The sequence below is a fragment of the Emydura macquarii genome, unplaced genomic scaffold (genome assembly GCF_026122565.2).
Source record: "Emydura macquarii macquarii isolate MOO-44397 ecotype Brisbane River unplaced genomic scaffold, CSIRO-AGI_Emac_v2 contig_587, whole genome shotgun sequence".
Classification (NCBI taxonomy): Eukaryota; Metazoa; Chordata; order Testudines; family Chelidae; genus Emydura; species Emydura macquarii.
The window spans coordinates 1,421,668-1,436,783 of NW_027130724.1; the positions used below are offsets into that span (position 1 = coordinate 1,421,668).

Here is a 15,116-nt window from a genome sequence, read left to right on the forward strand (position 1 = left end):
TACTAAAATAATGCAATCCTGGGCAGTTTCTCTTTCCCCCTACAGATGACTCCACAGGACATTTGTTGCAGAAGGAAACTGATCCTAGACCAGCAGTATGTGTACCCTGGGAGTACGTCAACTGATCTAGATCAGTGTTTCTCAACCGGAGGGGGGTCATGGGCCGGGTTTATGGGAGGGAAGGGGGTCACAATTGCAGGCCGGTGTTAGGGGGTGGCAAGCAGGGCAACTGCCCAAGGCCCCACACTACAGAGCCTCTGCAAAGCTAAGTTACACGCTTCAGCCCAGGGCGGCAGTGCTCAGGCCTCAGTCTCAAATAGCAGGGCTTAGGCTTCAGCCTCCTGAAAGGGGTAAGTAGTATGGAAAGGTTCAGAAACACTGTTCTAGACCATTAGTACAAAACAGATTAATGTATCTAAAGCAAATATATTTCAAGATGCAAAAATCCATCTTCTGTTTTCACCAGACACCCAGATGTCCGTGCCTGGATTATCAAATACCAAATGAATTTAGATTGCTTTGGAAGGAATTACAGGAACTCCTAAACTCAACAAGTCTAAAAGCCAACACACAAATGAAGGATGAGCTCTACTGTATGGAACCATGCAAGACTGTTCTACACTCAAAAAGAACAATGGTGTTTATGGATTTTTTTTTTTAAAAGCTTAGTTATACTCCTTATAAAGAATGAAAAATATCCCCAAGACTACCAGGGATATAGGGCCTTGATAAGGTCACTAATGTGTATGCACAAGAGAAAAATGGGGTGGGTAGCTCACTACTTGGAGAAGGCAGAACTTAAATCTAAACCAAAGAAAATGTCATTGAGTCTGTAAGCATAGACTGCTTATACAGCTTTGCTTCTTACAGTAAATTGCTATGTCAACTCACTCAGGTTCTAAATTTTGAACAATAATCTGGCATTCTTTAATGTCACATGCCTACCACTGTATTTTAAAGACAGCTAGCATATTAGCAACTCCTTGGCTGACTCAGGAGTAATCTAACCAGCATTCTTCCCTAAATTAAAAATCAATTTAGATTAAGTTTGATATTAGATTGTAAATAAAACATGGAAAAACATTAAAAACGTGTTTGTTTGTAGAAGTAAAAAATAAAGTAACAGATGTGTTATCTTTTAGCAGGTATGTAGAAGAGGTGTCTATTAAATTCTTGACAGTTCCTAATGCACTACATTAAAAAAAGATCTAAGCATCTATCAGAAATTCATTTTAAAGGGTTTCAATGTAGTTGCATACTATTTAAAGTCCATATTAAGCTATCATAGCTAGAATAACACACTGGCAATTTTTTTGGGAGGTGGTAACATTTAATAAATTAATCCATATACTCCTTTTGTAGCTGCTCCTATTTTGGAAAAGAACTTAAATGACTGAAGATTGAAAAGTTGTCCAGTTTTTCTGTAATAATACATCTTGCACAGATACAGCTATAGTAGCAGAAAGTGAGGGACTGGTGGCTAAACAATGTTTTCTCCCCTTCCCCTTGACATACTCCTCCTTCAGCAGTGGCAGGTCATAAGCTACATCCAATTAGTTATCACCGTACTTTCACCCAAAGATTCTGCAGTTAGAAAGGCTAAATCTTTGATACAGAGTAGATATGATCATGATTGCTGCCGACCTGGGACAGCCACTTTGAATAGTAGCAATCTCCTTCAGAAGATTCCCTGTCTGTAGCTGAAGCTAGACCTTTTGCAGGGAATTTAAAAAAAAAAAAAAAAAAAAAAAAAATCAATCAGTTACCTATCCTTGGGACACCATCATATAAGCACCTTCCATAAGTTAGGATAAATTTTTGCCAAAGTAAACAGGCCAAAGATGGTGTTTATTTCCCACTCCCTGATAGTGACTAGAATTTTCATTACATGAAAAACACAGTGCTGTATTGGGAGGGAGAGGCTTGGGGAGGTGCAAAGGGGTAGTGAAACTATAATCACCTTATGCAGTGATCTTGTTCAGCTCCCATAAACTTAAAAGGGTTACATAAAGCCATTACTTGATAGGATCTCCAAGGAACATGTGCTACAATAAGTGGTATTGATGGAATACTGTGCTTTTGAAGGCATCTTCAAATGGGACATACATCTTTTGACTACTTATGGTCATTACAAGACCCCTCTCACCCTATTTTTCACCAAAGCAGGGCCATTAACTCCAGCATGCTGCCTGAAACTGACATTAGAAAGTAATTATCAATCTACCTAAACAACTGAAACTGCAGGTGGTACTTACAGTGTTGTCGCTCTTGTACTAAACTATTGTAGTACTATCTTACACTGCTTAATAGTTTGTTTCACTCAGGAAATGGAAGCACTGAGTGGTGGATAAACTGATACTACATATAGTTCAAAAAGCACTTTGCTTTCTTTTAAGGCAGAAGTGAGCATATAAGCCATGATGTAGTGCTATAGACTATTAACTAAACAAAAGCCATTTGGTAGAAGTCCGTAGAACATATTTGAAAGACAATCACTGCATGAATTCAGAGAAAAACCACCCAATGTGGGGGACAGAATGTTAACAGCTACATCTGTGCTGCTGCCAGAGTGTTATATTGTGTCAAAATTTAACTTAAAGCAATTGAATAAAGATGCTAACAATCTTTGAATATGCTTGTTTCTTAATTCACCTCTGCAGTTATGTTATTCAGTTACAATAGAAATGCTCCTTTTCTCCAGATTTAGTCACAAAAAAATGGAGCCCTTTATGATGATTAGTTATTTCAATGAACTTCCAACGGCAAACTTGCTTAGTGCCATTTTAATTAGGTTCAATACAAAATGAACCCAACTCCGAACACCTTTGCAAAGCCATATTAACCACCAATAAGGCAGTCATATTTGCAAAGGAAACCAGGGACGTGCCAATTCCACAGTGCAGCTACCTGAGAGGTTTGCTGACATTCTGTCTTAGAAACAGGATGGCTGAAAAGGCTGCAGTGCAACTGTATCCCTGACACATGGGAAGGGAGAAGGATGCCCTTATAACAGCATTAACTTTTCAAAGTTATCTTACAAAACCTACTAGATCCACTGTGTTCCTTTTGTTTGTTTCTCCTAAGGAGCTTGTGCAGAATGTCTCCCATCGCTCCCTGACATCATCTGGAAGCTCTAGAGTGAAATGGAGAAAAATAGTTTTAGTACCAATGTCACTCAAGGCAGTTTGTTTTTACTCTCTCCTCAGCTCCCAAAGTTAACCTCGCAAAATCACTACAGAACATGTTATGCTATACATACAATTGCAAATTTCTCACATGCTGGTTATTCTAACAATGTGCAGTTTTCAGGCAGACACTGCCAGTCTATTAGGCGACAATCTCAATGGCTCACTGGAGCAGCAGGTTTGTTACTGTACATGATTATAAGGGATATGGGAGTAACCTTGAGCATGAGGACTTGGGAAAGATAACACTGCAAGAAGGAACACAAGTGACAGCTGAGCCTGAGAAAGCCTATGCTGGGGAGATGAATTATTCTAAAAGTACCTTTGTAAATAAGCCATTCTCCAGAAAAGGATGCTTGACTCAGTGCAGTTTTCATTAGGGCAAGCCACCCCCACTCATATTTATTTGAAGAAGCCATGGCACTGCTTCACTAAGCTTGGAGAGAGCAAGTCGTATGTTTAAGAGTGTCCTACTTTGATAAGTTACTTGGATTTAAACAGTAAGACGATTGCTTCTTTCCTTTGGACAAAGTTTTTAGAAAGATGGCCCCTATTAAAAGCTGCCTTTTAAATTCCTAACATGATTTAATTCTACAAATCCTACTAATATGATCAAACAAACTTTCAGAAGTTTAATGTTACCTTTAATAAGCTGCTGTACTAGTGTATTGTTTGGCCCTTTATCAGTACTGTGCACAATACAGTTAGCTATCCTTGTTAAATGACCCATATAACCATGCCGCCTTCCTCCTTCCGCCCTGCAAAAGAGAAGAGAAAAGTTCAAATGTTTATCTTCCAAATAGCTGGCTGCTGAAGTATTTTGTACTTATGGAATGCTAAGTTTATAAATCCAAGGAAGCAGTACAGGAAAAAGTTAGGCCAGGCAAGGGAGGAAGCAAAGTACCTTAAATATTCTTAAGGAGAATGAGTAGTGTTTACTGGAACAAAAAGTATTTTGGGTTGATAAAACACAGAGCACCTCCACCCTCTGAACTGGTTTTAAAATGCATACAACTACCCAGAAAGAAAGAGAAGCATGTTTAATCATCAAGTTATACTCCTGCTTCCACATAGTTTTGATGGAAGTTAGTATGGTCAGAATACGAGGGGAAAAGCCATTTAAAAGATTCAATTTGCTAACAAGTTTGGACAACCTTCTACACACAGGATGCTCAGCCACCTTTCCTGAAAAGTGATACTTTTCACTTAATACTTTAAGTTTTGAGCCTCTTACAGTGCTAAGGCAATTCCTTAATTCAGGCTACAATAAAATACTCGAGGATTTTGTAATTCTGTCTCATGGCTAGCCTAACACAAGGGCTAACAAACTTCTACATACTGGATTAGTTGGGACTGTTGCCTTCCCAAAAGTTTGAGAATGGCATTCAGGACATTGCTAGAAATTCCTAGGTCTTGGTCCAAGTGCTCCACTACCTAGGTTAACTTGCCTGACACGGAACTGGAAATAACAATGGACTAGAAATGTATCCCCTTCTGATGCCCTTATCTTGAGCCACCCTGAAACAGCAGATTGCAAAACAAGAAATGCTCAATGCAAAGAGGTCTGAAGATGGGGACTCCAACTGACAAAATATGTTTGGTACCAAGTAGAATAGTCCTCACTAAGCCCTTGGAGAAGTACCCGCTGAAGTTGCCTGCTAATGAGTTACGTACCCCTAGGAGGTGCACTGCCGAGAGGTTGATCTGGTGGAAAATACACCAGTTCCAGAGATTGACTGCTTATACACAGAGAGATAGACCTTGCTCCCCTTGTTTGTTGATGAACTACACCGCCTCACATGACTTGGACATGCAAGGTCCAAATTAAGGGTGGAAATCATCTGCAGGCCTTGTGTAGCTCCAGAAGATTTATATATAACTAGGATTCGTGGAGAGCTCACGTTTGTCCAGATGGGCTCCCCACCACAGCAGGGAGGAATCTGTAATCAGTTTTGTGTGGGGAAGGAAGGGCCAAAAGGGACCCCCCCAATCTTTGTTCTCCCACCAAGAGACAGAAGCATGCACTCTGTGAGGGAGTGAGATTAGTTTGTCCAGATTGTGCTTGCCTGCCACATACTGTCTGTAACCAAGCCAACAGACTTCAAAGGTGAAATCTTAAAAGTTGTCATATAAGCACATGAAGCCATGTGACCTAAAAAAGAGAGAGAGGTGCAAACTGCCACCTTGGAGCTCAGACAAGACTGAGTGATGAAATGCCTTATGGACTGGAACGTGACCTGAGGTAGGAGAGCTTTGACACTGACAGAGTCCAGGGTCACCCCAGTAAAGTCTGTATAATCTGTGAAGGGTACTAAATGGACTTTTCTACAGGTGCTCGAAGTCCCAGTGAGTGTAGGTGAGTGAGTAGGGGAAAGAAGATTGCCATCCATACGTCCTGATGAGATCTTCCCATCAGTAACCAATTATGGAGGTAGGAGAAAACTGACAAGCCCTGGCAGCAGAAGCGAACTGCCACTACTGATAGCACCTTTGTGAACGTACTCAATGCTGTTATGAGGCTGAAGGAGAGAACTTGTATTAGTAGTGGGCTTGGTCCACAGCAAATCTCAGGAATCTTCTGTGTACAGGACTGAGATCTATGTGAAAATAAACACCCTTCAAATTGAGAGCTGTGAACTAATCACCCTTGTTCAGTGAGGTGTTAATGGAAACAAGGGCAATCATATTGAACTTTAAGCACTGGATAAAGACATTCAACCACCTTTCTTTTGAGGAAATGAAGGAGTATCTCAAATAAAATCCTATTCTTCTGTGCCAAGGAAGTACCTGTTCTACAGCTCCCAAATGGAACAGGTAATCTACATCTTGTCACAGCATCCTCTTGCGAAAAGGGTCTCTGGAGAAGACGGGGGCAGGGGCTTTAGAGAGGGAGCAAGAGGAACTCTATGATATAACCAGTAATGATGAGTTCCAGAATGCATTTTTCTATTGTAAGATGTCAGGCTTAGGAAAAAACAAGCTAGGCAGCAACCAAATGATTACTAGAGTCTTGAGCAGATAGGACAAAAAGATTGATTCACAATCTTCAAAGGTTTAATCAAAAAGCATTTTCTGGTGGGAGGCTGGGGTTGGTAGGAGGATGAGGGGGACACTATGCTTGCTATGCTGCACCCTCTACCAGTTCCTCAATGGCTTGTAACCTCTGTGATAAAGAGCTGAGGGGATTGTTGTTTTCAGGACTGAGATCTGTAGTATTTCCTCCATGATGCTGGGGATATAGATACTCAGAGAGCAGATGGCTGCCCTTAATCCTTAAGGAATGTAACAAATGATGTGTCTTTTCACTAAAAGAATTGTGTCCATCAAATGGCAGATCCTCCACAATGGACTGGACTTCTTTGAGAAGTCCAAAGGATTGAAGTGATGATGCATCACTACAGAAGCTGCCATCAAGCGGGTGGCTGTATCCACTGCATTAACTGAGGCCTGGAAGGATGATTTAGATAGCAATTTATCCTCCTAAATGAGTGTTTGGAATTGCAGCCTATCCTCTTGTGGGAGTGTCAGTGAATTCCACAAACAATATGATTATCAATCAATTTGACATTGATGCTTGATAATTTGCTTTGCAGAACTTTAAGCTGGTCAAAGTAAAAATATTTTCTGAAGACATCGAAGTGTTAGCATCCTTCCGAGAGGGGCGGATCTAGGCTAATGTCATCTGCCTCTTTCAGCAGCCACTTCAACCACTAACAAATTCGGAGCAGGACGCATAAATAAAAACTCCACTCCTTTAACTGGCACAAAGTATTTATTCTTTTTGCAGTGGGGACAGAAGTGGCTGGATTGTGCTTGACTATCTTGGCTGGTTCTAAGATGGCTTCATTAATGGGAAGTGCCACCTTACTGTAACAGTGCTCTGGAGAATCTCCATTAGTTTGAAGTGTATTCTGCACTTCCTCCAGATGGCTCTGGAATGTCAGCAATCCTCCTCAGTTGGTCTTTAAATTGTCTGTAGTCACCAGGCAGTAACAATGAGACCGATGTAACCACCTTATCTGCAGATGAAGATAACAACCCAGTTTGCATTGGAGGTTCCTCCTCTTCCTGCATTAGTTCTTGAGGTTCAGGATCTTCAACAGGAAGGCTGTCTGGATACTGTAGGGGTTCATGATTTTGTATGTATGAATACCATGGTCCCCAGTAAGGATATGTGAGGAGTCAAAAGGGAACTGGGGTGGTCCCAATGGAATAAGGTACTACTGGTTCTGAGGTGCAGAATGTCTCTTATGAGATCAGGACTGTGCCCAAGAGATTCTGGATCCTCAGTCTGGACTGACACCTTGTTTCAATGGGATTGATGCTACTCTCCCACTCACACCTAATTTGTCAGAGGAGGCAGCAGATTCAAAATCCATGGGCAGTGCCACGGATTCTGGTGTCTTTACACCCCATCTGGCAGATGGAACTGGTGAGTGACTCTCTCTTTCCTGCATGCTCTGGACCAACGGTGCAGGGATCTCCCTGCTCAGGATCGGTTTTTGACAGGATTGGGGGATTCTAGGTCAGTGAAGATGGCAATGTCCTCTGGGCAGTGTATATATATATCCCTAGGGAGAGGAATGGACTCCCTTTTTTTTTTGTGGTGCTGCCAGTGTCGGTCTCGTTGCACTCTTTGGTACCAATGACTCATTACCATTATGTGATAGTACCATTTGTGTAGAAGGTACCCACTCTTGTTTTTCTCTTGCCAGTACTGGGGATGGCCCCACTCCTACACACAGCGCTGGTTTCAGGGTGCTTTTGCCCTTCAGAGCTAGGAGACTAGTACCATTCTCCTTATGAGTTCTTGACACTACTTTACCAAGTTGTGGGCCTCTCACCCAACTTGGAAATTATTGGAGAAGTGGCACTCATTCTGGATGATGACCTGGAAAGAGGAGTTCTCTTGCTTCTTGTGAGAGTGTCCGCATTCTACCCCCTCCCCAAACGCCTATGTTTGGAGGAATCCTTTGCTCTACGCCCATCAGTTCCAAAGCTGGAGGTCACAGTGCCAGGAAAGGCACGTCTCAGTACCTCTGCCTGATATAAGAATGTCTGATGGACCAGAATCTGGCCAAGGGCTCACAGCATGATCCATTAGGAATTTCCAAACCCTATACTCACAGGCCTGATGGGTTCATTCTAGGAAGGATCAACAAATTCTGCACTTTGAGGAGACATGGGCTTCCCCAAGGCAGTAGAGGCTTTTAAGGTGGTTGTTGCTGAGTAGGAAAGACTGAAGGCAATTCATGAATCCCAGGATCTTGGGCATACTAGTCACCCTGTATGATGGGGAGGAGAAGGGGGACAGGTCTAGGTAAGGGGAGACCCTCCCAAGGCTCTAACTACTGAACACTACACTCAACTATAAAAGCTATCTGAAATGTACTTAACCTTTTTTTTTTTTAAACAGGTAATTACAGTTAGATGCAGAAGAAACTAGCTAACCCTTCAGACATCAAAGAGGTTCCATCTCAGGCAGTAGGCAGCAGAAAGGAATTGGAGAGGTGGTTCATCACCACTGACCCTTATGTCCTCAGTTTGGACCTTGAGGAGAAAGGCCCAGGTTCAGAGCAACAAATACTACTAGCAAGAATCTTTTCTAATGTCAGGCACATGGAGCAATGCACATCCACAGTGGAATATATACAGGGACCATCATTTGAAGACTATTCCATCAGTTACTCAATAGAATCTCACATTAAAATAACCTCATTTATTATTTAATTTTGCCTGTACTGTCAGGGCCCAACTGTATCATGAACATGTCAGAAATACTTTACACCAGTGGTCCTCAAACTTTTAGCCCCCGTGCCCTCCTTACCCCATCCATGTCCCCCTCACCCCCCGCCGCCGCCTTAAGCTGGGGCTGGGAGCTGGGCCACAGTCAAGCCGGGGCTGCAGCTGGGAGCCAGGCCACAGTCAGGGGCCAAAGCTATCCCTGGGCGCTCCGGGGAATGTGGCTGGCTGCAGTGGCCAGGGGCCAGGCGCCACGGCCAGGGAAGGGCAGAGTTGGGTGGCACTCTCTCCACCCTCCATGGTGGCAGGCCTGGCCACATCATCCTGAATGTTCTTCCATGCCCCCTACTGTGGGCACACCCCACAGATGGAAGACCTCCGCTTTACGCCCTATCCAGCATATATTTTGGGGTTGCTGTATATTTTGACAGTTGATCTACTGTATTTTTAAATATCTGAGACTAGATTTCTAAAATGATGTAAGGTACCTAATACACAAGTTCACAGTGTTAGAGTGCTAGCAACAACAGCAGCCAACATCTGTGGATAGGGCCTCAGCTGTGGCACCTGAGGCTTTTGGCTAATTTCCCCAAAAATAAGTCCTTTCAGAATAAGATATTATTCTGCTGAGGAGGACAGAGTTAGGCTTGCTCTTTTCACTTGCAGCAACAGGATAGTGTTTGAGCTCTCAAACACTAAAACAAAACATGCCCTGAGGTGTTAATACATGTCCTCCCTCAGTGCTGAAGAGCATGTCAAGTATGATTCCACTTTCCCCTCAAATTTATAGTATGTTGCTAAACTTGAGGCTGACTAGAGTCAGGTGCCCAGGTAAGTTGTAAATAAATTTCATACCAGACACCTGGTGTAGCGAAGGGGCATGGCTTCCCTCCAAGACTGACAGGGAGGTATTGCCATTCAACCCCTGGGAGGCGGAACTAGGGAATCCAGGCCCACTACGCCAGAAGCAGAAGGGCGGATCCAGGACAGGAACAGGAAGTACAAGGGGCGGGCCCTGCCGCTCAGTGAGAGGGAAGCTGCCAGAGGAGGAGGACGTCTCTCCTCCGGTGCTGCACCTCAAACCCAACCCCACCACTGCTGAGGAGGTACCAGAGTTGCCTACTGGCTGAAGCCTCGAGGACCTGCCGGAGTTACCTGGACCCTGCGAGCCAGAGGAGCTGCCTGACACCAGCAATGCCAAGGGCCTGCTTTGGCTGCCCCTGGTGACCTACCCAGAGGAAGTGGACAACGACCTGGACCACAGGTACATGGGCATAGGGGTGTAGGAAGTAGCCCAGGGTAGCCGACTTCAGTCTGGCTATACTCAAGCCCAAGCACTTCTCAGTGCATTTCTGCTGGAGCTCCACTAACCCAATGGCAGAGCGTCCTGCCACCAGTAGGGCCCTGAGCTGGGACATGGTGGAGTCAGGAGGGCTTGTGTTCCTCTCCCCACTTGCCACCCCAACCCTGGGGTGACTGCCCCTCAGCCTGTGAAATCTCACTGGGCTGTAGCCTGCTTTGCCTACCCCGCCCTGTCTGAAGGCACAAGCAATAGACTATATAGAATGCTAATCCCCAGTTTTCAGCTCCCCCACACAGGTGTGGCCGAGAGGGAGCATGGCCTCTCTGAGACTGACAAGGAGGGGCAGGTCACCAGTTCTACACCTGGCACAAAGCAGTAAGTACAGCACCAGTTTAATTTTCAGCCCAGTGACTAGACATCTGAGGACCTTATGACTACAAAAAATTCTTAAATTTCCAAGACATTTCCAGAGTGTGGGGAAGAGAAATGTAAAAACTGAAATCAGAAAATTAAACAGAATTTCTATGCCAAGTGTCAGTGTGCTTCCTTGCCCAAATAATTTTACCAGCTTAATTTATATTTTTAGTCAGATGATAGATAGATAGATGATAGACAGACAGACTGACCTCTCTCACCTACTGGCAAAAACAGGAAAGCATTTTCACTATACTCCAAGTTTCTTTATGCCTCTTGTAAAATTTGTTTTAAGGTGAGGGGGAAGAAAACATTAGTAAGCTCAATTCTAAACTGATCATGTACTCAAATGTTATATCAAGTCTAACGTAGCAGTTTGATAGTGGGAAAGGAATAAAGACTTTTACTCACTGTTTCTTCTCATTCATTTCCCATGCTTCAAGTATTCGTTCCACTAATTGGCACTTAAGAAAAAGCTATAAAAAAGTGTTTGTTTAATGTTTATAGAAGCTTAAGTACAAAGCAGCATACAACTAAGTTAATTTTAAAGAGAAGTAGCAATTAGTTTCAGGCAGAAAGAACAGAACACAATACATGGTTTTAAAGTTCACACAACAAAACTCCAAATGCATTAAGCCCTTCTCACTGTATTAAAGTCTGAAGTTCTGGAGGTCAGCACCCAACAGCTCCTAAATTAGGGCTTGCCTATACTACCATCTTTGTTGGTAGAACATATGTGGCTCAGGGCTGCGGAAAAAAAACACTCGAGTGACATAAGGTTCACTGACATATCCACCTTTGTGGAAAAGCACTTGTGGGCAGGAGAGCATTTCCCACTGTCATAGCTACCACCGATTGTGGAGGTGGTTTTATTACGCCAATGGGAGAGCTCTCTCCTGGCAGCATACGGTGGCTACACAAGCGATCTTACAACAGCACAGCTGTTCCCCTGTAAGCTCTATGTGCAAACATGGCCTAAGTGTTCAGGTCCATTTATTCTCAACAGAATCTGCTGGATGCTGAACATGTTTGAAAATCTGGCCTTAAGAGAACGATGAACTATATTCAGAAAAATCTATTTTCATGTATGACAAAAATTAGTAGTTCAGAACTTCCAGATTACCCTATCTTTGGGTCCCAAATCATACAACAATTACAAGCCACACAGCAACCTAGAAAGGATTCTCTTCAGAGCTAGTCAAATCCACTTTTACATCAAAGGGATTCTTCATCAGATGGACCCAAGACACCAGCTGTCCCACACGACATGCTCACCCCAGGGATGGATGAGCTACTGCTGCAGCACTTCCAGCCCCTAGCAGACTGTAGAGCAATCTATCATGCATCAAAACCATGCTTTCAACATGGGTAGTGAACAGTCACTAATTTTTGTTTATTCCATGGCTCTATTTTATAAGCCAGGGTTTTACTTGCCATAGAAAGAGAAACTGCTACAAAGGTTTACAATGTTAAGATGTCAACAAAAGCACAACTTACATGTTTCAGTAAGAGATTGTCCCCAATGGAGTCCTGATCTGTAATTGTGCCATTTTCTGTGCTCTCAAGAGGACTTGCAAGTATCAATGCAATACAGATTTCTACTTGAGTATGCAAGAAGTTATTCCATGTGTATTTAAAAAACATATCCTGCAAGACAAATTCAAAAGGATATTATACACAATGGGGTCTTTCCAATGGACACAACAAGTAGCAGTGTAGTCCAGAAAATCAGACAGTAACTGGCAATCTTTTTTAACAAATACTTTAAAATTGTGTATATGGCTTATTCATTTACTTTTTTAGAAAGACAAAAATCTATATACACTAAGTTGCCATATAATGTAGATCAGTAGTGGCCAATTTATAGATATGCAAATAAAGGGAGAAAAGTTGAATCAGAAAGACACTTTCAATCCTACATTCAATCCTTTATTCCCTACAATACTGACAGTACCTTTATGTTCAAGTATTGGTTACTATAAGGCATTTAATTAAAATATACATTTAAATATTAATCTGATCTAAATCAGACACAGAAAATTTATGTTTCTTATACAGAAACTGTCACTGACAACATTCAGTATTATAAGGAAGTTCTTAGAAATACTCAGTGATCAGATTTTTTAATACAATTTAGCAATGCCATTATGACAGACATGGTAACTTCTTTCAAGTGCATTGCAGAACTTTAATTTTAATTCAATACATTTAATTCAATAAAATCTTTGAAGTCCAAGTATTTAAGGCCAAAAAGGACTATCACGATCATCTTGTCTGACATACTGCAGGCCACAGAACCCCACCCACCAACCCACCCCTGTAATAGATCCCTAACCTCTCTGAATTCCTAAAGTTCTCAAAGCATGATTTAAAGACTTAGTTACAGAGAATCCACCATTTACACTAGTTTAAATCTGCAAGTGACCCATGCCCCATGCTGCAGAGGAAGGTGAAAAACTGCCCGTCTCAGCCAATCTGAACCAGGGGAAAATTCATTCCGACCCCAAATATGGCAACCAGTTAGACTCTGAGCATGTGGGCAAGACACACCAGCCAGACATCTGGGAAAGTATTCTCTGTAGTAACTCAGAGCCCTCTTCATCGGCTATCTCATCGCTGTCTGCTGGAGATATTTGCTGCTAGCAGTCTCATCATACTATCCCTCCATAAACTCATCAAGCTCAGTCTTGAAGCCAGTTTGGCTTTTTACCCCCATTGCTCCCCTTGGGGGGCTGCTCCAGAACTTCACTCCTCTGATGGTTAGAAACATTTGCCTAATTTCAAGCCTAAACTTGTTGATGGCCAGTTCATATACATTTCTTCTTGTGTCCACACTGGCACATAATTTAAATAACTCCTCTCCCTCCCTGGTATTTCTCTCTCTCTCTCTCATGTATTTATAGAGAGCAATCATATCTCCCCTCACAGCCTCCTTTTGATTAGAATAAATAAGCCAAGCGCTGAGTCTCCTTATACTTGTGGGCAATTAGTTGTTTACATCCTCTGGAGAGAAAGCAAAGTCCAGACACTGGCCTGTTTGGCCATCTGGCTTGCTGGGAATGTCACAATGTAAAGAGGGGACTTTGCAGCCTAGATAAAAAAAGGTGACTAACCTTCCACAACTGTTGTTCTTTGTTCTTTTGTTGTTCTTCAGTTACTGTTGCTCATGTCCATTCCATGTTAGGTGTGTGTGCACCCTCGTGTAGGAGATTTTGTGCCTTAGTGGTATCCGTAGGGCCGGCTCTGGTGCCCTTTAGAGTCCTGCGCTCCTGTGCCAGTGTATGAGGCGCAGCCAGCCCTGTGCCCCTTCAGTTCCTTCTTACCATTAATTCTGATAGTGAGGATGGAGGGCGGGGTCATGGAATAGATGAGCAACATCTTGACAAACAACAGTTATGGAAGGTTAGTAACACTTTTTCTTCGAGTGCTTGCTCATGTCGATTCCATGTTAGGTGACCTGGAGGTGGGTCAGAGTTCATAGATGTGCTGCTTGCAATATTATTCTACTAAAGTTGGCATCATCCCGGGATTGCTGGGTGATAGCATAATGGGATGTGAAAGTATGAACTGAAGACCAGGTAGAAGCTCTGCAGATGTCTTGGATCGACACCTGCACCAGGAAGGCTGCTGATGACAGTCACTTGACCAGACAGGTTTTCATATCCTTTGATCGGAACATAATATTTCTTCTTAGTCCTTTTGGATATTGGCAGCAGGGAGGACGGGGTCTGCCAAAGGGCTTTGACAACCTTCAGCACCCCTTCATGCACCAGCAATGCAACTTTAACTGGTGCTCCAGCCACCAGGATGTCAAAGAGGCCAACTGTAGGCTCTGAGCTCCTCAGCCTCTAAGCCCAGGGTGGATGTGATCCTTTTAAGGAGTTCTGGGTGGGCTCAAAAATCTTTTGGTGGTATTGGAGGAGCCAGGCCAGCCACTGTCTCGTCCGGGGATGAGGACGACGATAGTAATGCTGGGGGAGGGAGTGATGCCTCCGCCTCTTCAAGGGGAGCTGTCTCTACCTCCAGGACCTGCATTTCGCTGCTTGTGTTGGGGTCCTGCATCAGGCCAGTTGATGCTGTGGATCATTTTCCAGATGAAGCTACAGAGGACTGGAGCGATTAGGGTCCTGGTGCCACCAGATCCCCCATGGGTTCAGTATGGCCACTGGACAGGCCATTGTCCTTGAGGCCGGGCACCAGCTGCCAGGCCGACAAACAGTGGTACACCGGTCAACCTGCATTTTTGAGGCTGGTGACTGGGCTCTCCCTCCAACTCCAAGGAAAAAACAGTTCCCCCCTCGGGGACCAAGGTAGAACAGATGGTGGCTCCTCTTGCCAGCTGCAATGCAGAATCGGGGAGAGGTGCTGGGAAATTGATGACCGGCAACGGAACTCCCCAGAATGGTGTCGCGTTGGAGGGGAGTGGTCCCTAGACAGCGGTGTGCAACTAGGTGTTCGGCCACATGGTGCCA

At 43.5% G+C, this 15,116-nt stretch overlaps 1 protein-coding gene across 5 annotated transcripts in view; it reads right to left on the reverse strand.

Moving 5' to 3' along the window:
* The window catches only part of PPP6R3 (protein phosphatase 6 regulatory subunit 3), a 138,605-nt gene that overhangs the window by 56,318 nt on the left and 67,171 nt on the right, over positions 1–15,116 (reverse strand). For all 5 annotated transcript variants that reach the window (XM_067540469.1, XM_067540468.1, XM_067540467.1 and 2 more), the window contains exons 13-16: positions 12,142–12,291; positions 11,056–11,120; positions 3,828–3,943; positions 3,048–3,133 (exon numbers count right to left, since the gene is read on the reverse strand). In XM_067540469.1, the coding sequence (XP_067396570.1) occupies positions 3,048–3,133; positions 3,828–3,943; positions 11,056–11,120; positions 12,142–12,291 (417 nt within the window). The remainder of the gene's footprint in view (positions 1–3,047; positions 3,134–3,827; positions 3,944–11,055; positions 11,121–12,141; positions 12,292–15,116) is intronic.